This window comes from Maylandia zebra, linkage group LG19 (assembly GCF_041146795.1).
Source record: "Maylandia zebra isolate NMK-2024a linkage group LG19, Mzebra_GT3a, whole genome shotgun sequence".
Taxonomy (NCBI): domain Eukaryota; kingdom Metazoa; phylum Chordata; class Actinopteri; order Cichliformes; family Cichlidae; genus Maylandia; species Maylandia zebra.
In genome coordinates this window covers 26,658,664-26,672,435 of record NC_135185.1, presented here as the reverse complement: position 1 = coordinate 26,672,435, position 13,772 = coordinate 26,658,664, and the positions used below count along the sequence as shown (strand labels likewise).

Below are 13,772 nucleotides of genomic sequence, written 5' to 3'. Positions count from 1 at the left end.
TGGCCATTTAGTGTAGATGTCAGTGAAACTGTTAGGAAGACAACGTTGGAGAAACGTGAACATTTTATTTGTACTGTATAATCTGCAGATTCTGACAGAAATCTGCAGCTATCCTTTGAAGCACCGCTCCTCTCTAAAACAGCAATAAGGATCATTATTAGGCCATATGTAAATAACAAAATAACCTTATAACTTTAAGTAAAATTGGGAAACGTAAAGTCCGAAACAAGTCTTCATTTTAAGGGCCATCAGTCAAACAATACTGTTTGGTCTGGGTCTGAACAGAGCGCATTGTGTGTGACGTCTTCTTTTGCACATGCGGGCCGCTTTGAGGGTTCACACTAGAGCGCGTTTGCTGTCACATTTTATTTGTAGTGTGAACAAGCAGACAAAAAAGTCGGATTTGATCAAAAAATCGAAATTGAGCATTAAGACCTGCAGTGTGTACGTAGCCTAATTGTCTCCTCTCCACCAATGTGCTTGAGAGTTGGTATGAGGTATTTATGCTGATATGCTATGTCTGGGTTTTTGTGCCAAATATGGAGCTGTTCATTATGTGCAAACATAAGATTATTTGGCTCAAACTTAATTATTCCAAAATAAAATTTGGTGGGAGGTCCACTCCTGGAAGGTTTGTGCTGTTGTGTTAACACACACCTGAATGCTCCAGACAAAGACAAAGCAAAATGCTAAAATCGCTGCTTTCATAGAAGTGCTCACAATTCCTAATGATCAGTTAATGAGATGCATTTGATTAGTATCACATGGCTGCTACTTATGCTCTTAATTCCTATAGAAGCTGTAATGGTTACTTAGTTTTTCACTGAGTGAAAACTTCTTTTTCACACAACTGTGTAATAAACAGAGCAATATATCGGCTTCACCTTAAAAGCCTATTTTTAATATTTGATTTCGAGCAAAGGTGTTAAAATTGACAAATTACACACCTAAAGCGGTGTACCTCCAAATAATGTAGCTCCAAAGCCATTGAAATGGCTCTAATGTTTCCCCTTGCTGGCAAATGCTGCCTACAGCTGTAACATTTATTTGCTGTTTGGTGTCCTACAGCAACAGCTGGGTCATGACATTGGTTGGACTCCCAGTGGATTACCCACAGGGTCTTGACTGATGACTCCACTTCTGCCTGGTTTCTGTTAACTAAACTAGTTAATCCCACCTTGTTCTGTCCAGTGTTTTATTATCATGCCCCTTAATCTCATCTCCACTTTGCCACCTTTTCCAGCTCTATGTGTTTGCTGATTTTTGTTTCAGTACTGTTTATCCGTTCTCTCCTCTGACCTTGATGCTACACCATTTTTTTTCTTTTTCAGTTCTATTTTTATATCTCACCTTTCCTTACTTTTCATGTCTAAAGCCGCCCTGACCCATCCTCCCATTTTTATTCACCCCAGTCCAGTTGGACATCTGTATGCACTTTTTTCCCTAGAAGTGAGACCAGGCTGTCATAAGCCACATGTCCAAGAACACTGTTTGGAAAACTGGTTTGATCCACAGCTCAGACTTCAACAGTAAACTTTCCATGGGTGTCTGCTGTGACTTTCATAGAATTTGGCTTTATGTTCTCTGCTATTTTCAGCCATGACAAAGCTTACCCTAGCACAATATCCTTCACTTCAATTCTGCAGAGCTTATTTTCTTGAAGGAACACCGCTCAGACAAAAACTTCCCATGTGGTGTTCCTGTAGTTCGCTGTTGTATAATGAATATTTTTCAACACAAATAACTTTGGTAATTTCTGCAGCCATTTCCTTTTCCTTTTTCTGTCTTTCTTTTTTTTTAACTTGGTGTTTCTTGTGAAATGAATGAGGGTGTCAGTCAGTGCCTCATTTTACAAACAATACATTCAATTTGGTATATTCAGGAAACATTGTCAAAATCCCGAGGACAGTGCCAAAGAGTATGTATTGTTTCGGGTGTTCTCCAGTCGAGTTTCAGCCCTCGTGCTTCACTCTGGTCATGTAACACAGCTGCCACCCTACAATATGAATAATGCAGTATATTCTCACCTGGAGAGGTATTCATATTTAAAGCTCCTCAGAGAAAAGTATGCAATGAGGACTTCATTAGAGGCTTTCTATAATAAGACACAGGAGAAGAATGCACACTATGCAGCCTATATACATGAACATTTATTGATTTGTTGATTTATGTTACAGCTTTCTCTTAGCTAGTTAAAATGAAAAAATGAACACATAAAAACCTGGACTTTGAATTTGGGTCAAGTCTATAAAAATCTCCCAACTTTTGAATGTTTCTCAGTTGTTTGCTTTGTTCTGTCTAGACAAATAACCACTAAAGCTTTATTAGCAGCCCAAAAGGGGGATAAATAAGTCTAATCAGGCTTGGGCACATTGGGCAAACACATCTCTGTGCTGTCTGGTATATAATAGTATTATAATATAATTAGTATTATAGTATTTTGACTGGAGCTAGGTTTATCGACACATTAGGCAGATGAATTAAGTACTGTGTTACGATACTTTTGTGTTTATGTGTCCGTTTACAGGCCGAGCTTGAAATCCAATTGGCTCAGGAACGTGAGGAGCAGGCCCAACGTGCTGCCGTACTCGAGCAGGAGAGAAGAGACAGGGAGTTAGCCATGAGAATCGCTCAGAATGAGGCCGAGCTCATAACTGATGAAAGCCAGATGGATGCAGCTCTGCGCAGGTAATGTATATGTAAAGCACAGTGCCCACATTTGCATACAGATGTATTCTGTACACAGTAAATAAGCACTATTGACGTCAGTTTGCTTGTGTAACTGCCTTTTCTCCTGTTGCTGTGTTTTCTCCCAGTGATGAGTTTTTTTCAGATCTTCCTATCTCTTCATCCTCAGCCAGAGCCATGTAAGATATCAGCGCAGCTTTCCGTAACTGCCAGTGTCCAAGTGTACCTAACACCAGCAGTAGTGATTCACTCACTAACTCCCTTACTCGCTTAATTGCTGTCGTAGTCCTGAATCGCTAAGTCGCTTAAAATATCTGCAAGATTATACCAATGATGCAAAAACAACACACAAATCTGTAATCCTTATTCTGAAAAAAACGCTCCAGTCTAATTTTTTGATGATCTGCATGATTGCTTTTTCTTTTACAAAAGCAAATTTTAACACGAATCAGAAGATAATTCATTATATGTAATCATAATTACCCATAAATTAATATGGCACACTAAATCATCAGTGTCAGATGAGCGCAGTATCGGATCTTTTTGTTTCTGCAGGGGTTAAACCATGACTGCAGCCTTCATAGTGCTGGTGTACCACACAGACTGAACATACTGTCCTCAGCGATGGGTTCGGATTTGCATGCATACAGTAGTTTATAATTTTGTGGCAGTATGACTTACTCCACTGTCGCTCTGTATTCTAACTGGTGGTGTCAGCGGCTCTTAACAAAGTTTTCAATGGTAAAAAAAATTGGACTGTATTAATTCTCTAGTTTTGAGAGTGTTTTCAGTTAGAGAAGTTTAACCAAAATATGATATATCCTTCCCAAAATGTTTAATACTAATATAAAATGTTTAGTACTCAAACAAGCTGTATTCAAAATCACGCTCTCATTCACTTTTCACTCTTTCTATATGAGGACACTTAGTATCTTTGTGTAGCTATGCAGGAAACTGCATTTTGAGGTTATTTGCGGGAACAACTGCACATCCCATGTAAAAAAGGGAAGTGAAAAACAGATCCATTTACATAAACTGCTGAAAGTTTAACAGTTCTATCTCTGCTCTCCTTATACCTCTAAACCTTGTCCTAAATAAAGCTCGGGTGTTTCAGATACAATATGCATCACTGTATTTCTGCAGCTACATTGTGTTTAATGTTAGGAGAAAGCATTCAATAGCCTATGCACGCTTTTACCTGTAGTTTTCAGTGAGCACAAATTACATTGGATCGAAAAGCTTCTTATGTCAGCGCTGGCTCCAGAGCCCATGTTGTAGACTCTAAGTATTCCTGTAAGTCAGGTGACCTCTGGCAACCAACTAGAGGAAGAGAGACACATGTTTTGCATGTGCCTAGCACAGAGATTAGGCCGATTTTGTGCAGTAGAGGTAAGCACATTGGCTGGCATGGCCGACTTAGTAGCTAAAGAATATTGGAAAGATCACAGCCTCCTTCTGTCTTCCTTTTCCTGAATGGGGAATGGGATTCATTTCACATTTACGTTCTGCCAGAAGCAAAACCCCGGGCATCACATCCTTTCCACAGCTTTTTTTTCTCTCCGCAACAGAAGTAAAACCTTTTTTCCTCTGGTTTATCACCATTACACACTGGCACGCGCCTCAGCCAGCACTGGTCATCATCCCAAATCAGTTTAATCTTTGCAGTCTGTGTGAATCTTAAATGGTAATGGTAATTTAGTAAATGATTCATAGATCAGCAATCCTCTACCCAGAGACAGTAACAGTTGTGCCAACTGTAAATAGAGGAGACAAATCCTTTGTATTATTGAATTAGCTGCCTATACTCAGCAGGGAAGCTGGAGACATGAGATAAGAGCTCTGCAATAGTCTGTTAAGTAGCTAAAACACCATCAATTGCCATTAGTTGACTTAGTAGTTGTTTATTAAAGCAGTGCACAGTTACACTTTGTTTTTCATTCATCTCTCTTTTTTTTTACATAAATTTAAATACACTCAAAGTTCCACAAGAAATATTTGGTACAAAAGCTCTTCCACAACGGAGTGGAATTCCGTGGAATTTAAAAACAGGCCACAGAGATGTGGACAAACTGTGCTCTTTAGCTCCCCTGCTGTCTGGCTCCTAATGTGAATTTTAACAGCTGAGACAATGAGGAAGGTTTATAAGTGAAGTGATTGTTTCATTTTTTCACTAAGGTTGGTATCCTTAATAAATCTGCTGGTTGCAAATGTTCACCCATTCTTTCTGCAATTTAAACATTAGATCTTAGTAATTTTTATATATTTTTTAAAGTACATATGTAATTTTTTTTCATTATTTTCTGATTTATTGTTAAAAGTAGCTTTTTCTGTTTTGACACAGCCCTAAAATGTTAAACCTGAATCATATTTGAAAGTAACAACTCCCAATCCCTTGATAGTCCCACCTTGTCACACTTACCTGTCTTCACACTCACCTTCTTTTTCTTTTTTGCTCCCTCTCGCCCCCGCTCATCTGCTCCTTGCCATAGGGGTCCTCAGGTGCAGGCAACCAAAGCTGCTGCTGGTGTGAAAAAGTACGACCTTAGCAAGTGGAAGTATGCTGAGTTGCGAGATGTCATCAACACATCCTGTGGTGAGAAATCCTCAACCTACCCAGTTTCACCTCACTCAAAAAACAGTGTCTGTACATTGACTCGACCGTCAAATGCACATTTAGTTATTAAAGCCCTGATTGAAGGTCGCTTTTTTCAGTGGAGGCTTCATCACAAAATTATTTACAGTTTTCAGCCCCCACATTAAATAATTCTGCATCAGCTCATGTTTTGGCCATTCTGGTACACAAAACCATGGGGTACCATCTCTCTCTGCACACGCTTTTCATCTGCACTCTCAGTCATTCCTCGAGTTGCCAAAGTGGCTGTTAAAAAGCTAAAACTGCAGCTGTAGAGAGTGAGAACACAAGATGTCTTCCCTGCAACGTAAAAAAACCCAATGTGAGGATGTTCCCACAGCTGCTATGGCTCATCGACTTGTTTTTTACTGTTAGAGAGAGAGGAAATTATCATCATTATGGAGGATGGCTGACTTTTACTCTTTCTAGTCATTCCCAGCCAACCTTCTTCTCAGTCAGCATGAAAAGCAGATGCCTTTATGCCAACGTCTTTATAACTGTCACTGTATACAGTACTCTGATCAGTGTTAGGCACTCTGATATCCCCGATGGGATTCCAAGGACATCTGGCTAATTTGTGGAACCCATTTGCTTTGATGGGATCGGTGGTGTTACCAACAAAAAACTCTGCTTTAAAACTGACTGATTATAGCCCGATGCTCACTAAAGGCGCTGTCGGTTTTGAATGTTTTCTTCACTGAGATGGCATGCTGCACCCTAAAACACAGACATGCACACACAATGTTTTCTGGAAATAGCAGTTCAATTTTTCAGTCCTGGCATTATGAAACTGTTGGCAGCCAACTAGTTGCTGGATGTCTTTACTGGTTCTTAAACTATATAAAATGGTAATTTGCGATTTATCTGTTCCAGATTTGGATTTTATGTTGAAAAACAGAAGATAGATGTAGATTAAACCAGCCTGTGTTAAATAAAAATAGGTGCTCATTCTTCTCTCTTTCATTCTTCTGCCAATTTGTGATTGTTTTGATTTCATGCATGCTTACTGATGCTATGTTGTGGGGACAGACATTGACCTGCTGGCAGCCTGCAGAGAGGAGTTTCACCGTCGTCTGAAGGTCTATCATGCATGGAAATCCAAGAACAAGAAACAAAATGATGACGGGAGCGATCTGAGGGCTCCTAAATGTGTCACTGACTATGGTTAGTAAAGGATATTGTGTTCTGTTGCTTCATAATTCCACTAAGTGTGCTGTAGTGGTTTACACATTTGAGTAACAAGGTTCCCATTTTGTTCCCAAGAGGAGACACAAATCTGTTTGGAGTGCATCAAGAAGGACATCTAGCATAAAAATCTTCCAAATCAAATATGCAGATCTACCTGTTGTGGCGACCCCTCGACAATAAGGGAGCAGCTGAAAGTTGCTTTAAACATGAGCATAAATTTGCACCCTCCCATACGCTGTATATGAGTACTGTAATAAACAGTCACTAATGCAAATCTTACTGCAGGTTATTTTCTCCACCTCAGCCCTTCACTTTTATTGGCAGAGACCCGCCTGTGTGACCTGCACACAGATAACCTGCCTATGTTTTCCAACACTCAGTTAACAGATGAAATGCCAAGGCCTAAACATTCAGCCACCTTCTGTCCGACTCTGTCAAAAATGGGTGTTCTAATTAGCAAATAATTGCCAGCCATGTTGCTAGTATGACAGCTTGCTTTCCTTCTCAATTCAACCGAGCATACTCTGTGCCACAAAACACAAACAAGTGTTACTCTGCTCCTTGAAAGCTCACACTCGTACTACATTTGTCTTCCTGTTCATTTCAAAAACAAATATTCGATTGTGGACAATGGGAACATTAGATGTTGTTTCTTATTTTACTATATTTTCTTGCCTTTCTCTTTTGATATGATGGCTCTTAAAAGCTTTACTTTGTTTCCTTATATTTGGATCCTGATTTTGGCCTGTACTGATGTAGCAGGGGTCGTATTTGAGACCACTTCATAAAAGGCTAAAAGCTGCTTTCCCAGCCTTTCCCTGTAGTGTTTACATGGGGCATCCCTGTTCCTTTTTGATCTTGTATGTTTTAAAAGCTGTATTCTTTGTTTCCTGTCCCACTCAGCATGTTCTCGTCTTTTACCAAAGCTAGTACAAAGCTACATTAATATAAGCCAAAATAACAGGTTCTTTGTTGTGAATACTTAAAGCTGTTGCCGTGAAAGTACAAAACCATCTCCTCTACTACTACTAATTTTTCTAATGATTGCACTGTGTCACTACAGCTGAACAGAACCCAGCTCCTCTGATGACGACCCAGCATCAAGAGGTAGCCATGAACCGGCAGCAGCGTTATTTCCGCATTCCTTTTATCCGACCCGCTGACCAGTACAAGGATCCCCAGAATAAAAAGAAGGGCTGGTGGTATGCCCACTTTGATGGGCCCTGGATAGCCAGACAAATGGAGCTTCATCCAGACAAACAACCCATCGTGCTGGTCGCAGGTGAGTCAACAGTTTTATTTTTATATATATATATATATATATATATATATATATATATATATATATATATATATATATATATATATATTAGGGGTGCAACGATATTCGTATCGATATTGAACCGTTCGATACAGTGCTTTCGGTTCGGTACGCATATGTATCGAACAGTACAATTTTTTTCAATTTTCTTTTTTTTTTCAATTTTTTTTTTTTTTTTTTTTTTTTTTTGTGTCCCGTTTGGATCTATAGCCATCAGAATTGTTGTCTTGAGGCCAAGAAAGATGCCAAGAGGATTTATTTTAAGTGGATCATCATATTGGTCCATTTGATTGACCTTTATTATAATTATGAATTTATTTTATTTTCAGTTGCAAACGGGACAGACATGACTGTGGGATAGGACAGGGGGAAAGAATGAAAGAAAGAGGGGGAGAGAAAGAAAGAAAACCAAAGGGGAGAAAAAAAAAAGAACAATACAAAATTTGTAATTTATTTTATCAACTTTCCTTCTGACGATGCTGTCTGTGTTGAGCGCTCAGTGAATCTGCATTTGACTACTCCGCCTAGGCTCGAGAGTGCAGCCTAGGCGGAGTAGTCGAACGCAGATTCACTGAGCACTCAACACAGACAGGATGGTCGGAAGGAAGAGCGCAGGGCAAGCTAGCGAGACAGAAGTGGACCTCCCCACCCTCATTCAGATCTGGCGTTTGGAATTATTTTGGTTTTCATGTGACGTATGACCCTGAAGGTAAGCGAGTCATGGACTAAAGTAAAACAGTATGTTGGATGTGCCATGCAATGCTCAATTACATGGGTGGGAGCTAGTGTGTTAGCGCAGTTAGCTCGTTAACGTGTTGGCCGTCTAGCCCCTCTGTATAGGGTAGCTCGTTAACGGAGATTTGCCTTGTTGTGGCGTTAAGGTTATTTCAACGAGATTAACCTGAAAGCACTAGTGGGAACACAACGAATATGACTGCACATTTACACCGACATCATCCTAGTGCAAAGACAAAAACAACAAGCATGCATGCTACAAACTTTAGCCGAGTCATTTAGACAGCTGTTAGCACAGGATTCTCCTTATGGAGACCTGATATGTTTAATATGCTGCTGAGAATATAGCCCAGAAGAAGCGGATAGTATAGCTTTTATTTTGGAAAGAGACATTTCTCTGTAATAAACTCTCTTTTCCAAAGATGAGTGATTCCTCAATCAGATACAGGGCTCGCAATATCGCTAGCCCGACGTCCCGGGGCTATCTCTCCCCTGCCTGTCGGGCTATTGTAGGAAGGAAAAATATATGTCAATGCTTTTGCATTCTTTCAGAAATGTAGCTGGGTAATTATGTCATTGGCATCGGTGAGCCACTGTCAATATGTGACATATTGAAATCGTGTTTGAATTTGCGCTTGTTTTTTTGCTTTCACTTTGCAATCGCGCGAACTGTGTATAGAGAGCGACAGCACTGATCTGTGAGTGATGATAATTTGTGCACCAATTCCTCTGACATCGTCTTATTAATTGTTAGCTTACTATGCAAACATGACAAGTGAAATCTCCCGCAGCTTAAACATGTGAGAGGTTGAACGCGCAGAGAATCGCTGAGCTTATGTGAGTGCGGCAGGATATATATTTCACTACGATGACCTGGATGATTGAGAACCTTCACAGACAGATATATATTTTAGTTCTGCTGAGCCAAATAAGACAGGTCAGGGTGAAGAAGTGACAGCCAAAGAAAAGCTTACCACAAAACGGAGAAGTTATGACAAATCAGACTATAAGGCAAAAAGAAAGTGCAGCTTTATGGTTTCATGGACAAAAGAATTTCTGTGGCTGCAATATGACGAGCTAAAAAACAACACGCACAAGGGTTAGGGTTAAATTTAAAAACTGTACTTTTGTGTTAAAATATATATTTATAATTTTAATAAATGACAAATTAAAAAGGCATGAACATTTTTTTTTTGTATCGAAAAAATATCGAACCGTGACACCAAAGTATCGAACCGAACCGTGAATTTTGTGTATCGTTGCACCCCTAATATATAAATATATATATATATATATATATATATATATATATATATATAGAGAGAGATATATATAGAGATATAAAAAAAAAAAAAAAACACCCAGCACGCCCCTGCGGGCGGTTTATCCTTCAAGCTCGGGTCCTCTACCAGAGGCCTGGGAGCTTGAGGGTCCTGTGCAGTATCTTAGCTGTTCCCAGGACTGCGCTCTTCTGGACAGAGATCTCCGATGTTATTCCCGGGATCTGCTGGAGCCACTCGCCTAGCTTGGGAGTCACCGCACCTAGTGCTCCGATTACCACGGGGACCACCGTTACCTTCACCCTCCACATCCTCTCGAGCTCTTCTCTGAGCCCTTGGTATTTCTCCAGCTTCTCGTGTTCCTTCTTCCTGATATTGCTGTCATTGGGAACCGCTACATCGATCACTACGGCCGTCTTCTTCTGTTTGTCTACCACCACTATGTCCGGTTGGTTAGCCACCACCATTTTGTCCGTCTGTATCTGGAAGTCCCACAGGATCTTAGCTCGGTCATTCTCCACCACCCTTGGGGGCATCTCCCATTTTGACCTCGGGACTTCCAGGTTATACTCGGCACAGATGTTCCTGTACACTATGCCGGCCACTTGGTTATGGCGTTCCATGTATGCCTTGCCTGCTAGCATCTTGCACCCTGCTGTTATGTGCTGGATTGTCTCTGGGGCATCTTTACACAGCCTGCACCTGGGGTCTTGCCTGGTGTGATAGACCCCAGCCTCTATGGATCTTGTGCTCAGAGCTTGTTCTTGTGCTGCCATGATTAGTGCCTCTGTGCTGTCTTTCAGTCCAGCTTTGTCCAGCCACTGGTAGGATTTCTGGATATCAGCCACCTCCTCTATCTGCCGGTGGTACATACCGTGCAGGGGCCTGTCCTTCCATGATGGTTCCTCGTCTCCCTCCTCTTTCTTGGGTTTCTGCTGCCTGAGGTATTCACTGAGCACTCGGTCAGTTGGGGCCATCTTCCCAATGTATTCTTGGATGTTCGTTGTCTCATCCTGGACTGTGGTGCTGACACTCACCAGTCCCCGGCCCCCTTCCTTCCGCTTAGCGTACAGCCTCAGGGTGCTGGACTTGGGGTGAAACCCTCCATGCATGGTAAGGAGCTTTCTTGTCTTTATGTCAGTGGCTTCTATCTCCTCCTTTGGCCAGCCTATTACCCCAGCAGGGTACCTGATCACGGGTAGGGCGTACGTGTTGATGGCCCGGATCTTGTTCTTACCATTCAGCTGACTCCTCAGGACTTGCCTGACCCTCTGCAGGTACTTGGTGGTTGCAGCTTTTCTAGCGGCCTCTTCATGGTTCCCATTCGCCTGCGGGATCCCCAAGTACTTGTAATTGTCCTCTATGTCTGCAATGTTGCCTTCTGGTAGTTCAATCCCCTCAGTTCTGACTATATATATATATATATATATATATATATATATATATAGAGATATATATATATATATATATATATATATATATATATATATATATATATATATATAGAGAGATATATATATATATATATATATATATATATATATATAGAGAGATATATATAGAGAGATATATATATATATATATATATATATATATATATATAGAGAGATATATAGAGAGATATATATATATATATATATATAGAGAGAGATATATAGAGATATATATATATATATATATATATATATATAGAGAGAGATATATATATATATATATATATAGAGAGATATATATATATATATAGAGATATATATATATATATAGAGATAGAGATATAGAGATATATAGATCACTATTTTAGCTCTACATGATCTTCCTGGAAGTCATGAACTCTCTGTTTGTGTTTTTATTTGTTTGTTTCTTTGGCTGCCAACTAATGTATGATTAGGAGTTTAGCAACCAAATTTGGTTAGGTCCCTGATAATCACATATTATTACATTATCTGTCAGACATTGTCATCTTGCCTACGAAATGATTTGCAGCCGGCTGTTTTTTGCATTTATGAACCTACGGCGCCTTATGAAAGCATCATATCTGTTTTATGTCACCACAGTGTCATCAAATTTATAGCCAAAGAACAGCAGTTACACATAATATATTATAACACTGTAAGCTAGCTCGCATGGCAACCATCTACCATCAGGCTATATTTACTTGTTTTTGCCTTTATGCACCTATAACCCCATATGAAAGCATCCTATTCTTTTATTTTACGACAGTAGCATCTCATTTATCTCCACAAAAGTTAAATTATACATGATATGATATAACGTCATCACGTTGCCAAGCAACCACCTAACAATGAGCTAAAACGGCCCATTCTTTTGCTTTATGCACCTTTAGCACCTTATAAAAGCACTGTATCATTTTCAGTTTACTGCCAGCAGCGCAAGCACGCCAAGCATGGGCATGTGGTAGTCTAATAAATAGATGACTCTGGCTAAAACTGTGTGATGTCAAGTGTCCAAGTGAATGCACTGGTAGTAAATCTTTATCCTTCCCCTTTGGCTGCTCAGGCAAAGACGACATGGAGATGTGTGAGCTGAGCCTGGAGGAGACCGGTTTGACCCGGAAGAGAGGGGCAGAGATCCTGCCCAGGCAGTTTGAAGAAATCTGGGAACGCTGTGATGGAATTCAGTACTTGAAGAAAGCCATTGAGAACAAGCAGGCCCGCCCAACATACGCTACCGCCATGCTTCAGAACCTCCTCAAGTGAACACACAAGATAAGGGAAAAGTCAAAAGCTTGGTCTACGTCCTGAGACACAACACAACACTATACACAGACAAATATAAAAGATGCACAGTCAGGTTGCAGAACACTGCACCCACAGTAATCACAGACAAAGGTGCCCTAAACACACTCTTTCTGTAGACAATTTATGATTTACTTTATTTTTATTATTTTTAGATTTTCAACATTTCTTTACAGCTTGCAGTAGAACATCTCAGTGATGTAGCATAACGACTTGTGGGGGGTTTTCTCAATCGATGTTTGTAGAATATCCGACCGTGAGACCTTATATTGCAATAACATTACATCACAGAAGCCTTAAGTGGTGCATAGCCTTTTTAGCTATAAACCCGAAACCTTAATGGTTTGCAAAAGCAACAATATATTAGACAAAATCATGAAAACCTCAGCAGACGTACTTTTAAGGGTTATAACTGTCTTCTAATTCTTTATGAGTTTTCTGAATATTACAACCATAATTGCCATTTAGTGTCTATAAATAGCTGCGATGTGGCTATGAATAATTGCCCATGCACTAGCTGCTCGTATGAGATGACAGTAATGAAAAACACCACATTTATTTGTCAGATTAAAGTACTTAAAGGTGACAATCATGAATACAAGGCCATACAACCAAGAGTCAAATTAAATTCACTTTGTATAGATTATGTGCATCTAATGTAATAATGTGAAATATCACAGGTGAAATATAGAAGACTGTAATGTTATAAGTCATACTCACAACTGCTCACAACACAGCCTAATGAAGTAGGATACATTTTTCTGGCAGAATAATAATAAGTTGATTTAATTATTCATTAACGAGCTCTGACAACTCAACGGAATTTCATGAAAAAACTTCTTTTGTACTGTTGCTCATTTGTTATCTGAGAGGGAATTGTTTTCATGTTTGCAGTTTTCTGGGTTTGGGGTTGTTTTACAGCCAGTCATTTGTGTGCGTGCGTGTGTGTGTGCTGTGTTTATGTAGTATTTTCTTAAGTTGATTACTTGACTCCTCAGTTGGTTATGCCAGGAATGTTTCAGTCATCTTATTCAAGGGTCAATCTTTGTTTAAAATGTAGTAGTCAAGAGTAATGTAACTATTGAATCACTCTTATGTGTTTTTTCTTTGGTTTTCTCTTGTATGTTGGCCTTGAAACTGGAAGATTGTAGAAAATAAATATATTCCTGGAT

At 39.7% G+C, this 13,772-nt stretch overlaps 1 protein-coding gene across 2 annotated transcripts in view; it reads left to right on the top strand.

The window, feature by feature from the left end:
* Positions 1–13,771, top strand: part of myo6b (myosin VIb) — a 42,078-nt gene extending 28,307 nt beyond the window's left edge. The window contains exons 28-33 of one of the 2 annotated variants that reach the window (XM_004540484.3): positions 2,528–2,688; positions 2,817–2,867; positions 5,178–5,281; positions 6,350–6,484; positions 7,572–7,790; positions 12,362–13,771. In XM_004540484.3, the coding sequence (XP_004540541.2) occupies positions 2,528–2,688; positions 2,817–2,867; positions 5,178–5,281; positions 6,350–6,484; positions 7,572–7,790; positions 12,362–12,561 (870 nt within the window). In that variant the 3' untranslated portion in view covers positions 12,562–13,771. The remainder of the gene's footprint in view (positions 1–2,527; positions 2,689–2,816; positions 2,868–5,177; positions 5,282–6,349; positions 6,485–7,571; positions 7,791–12,361) is intronic. The other variant, XM_004540485.3, reaches the window with a different exon arrangement.
* Position 13,772: the final 1 nt, after the last annotated feature.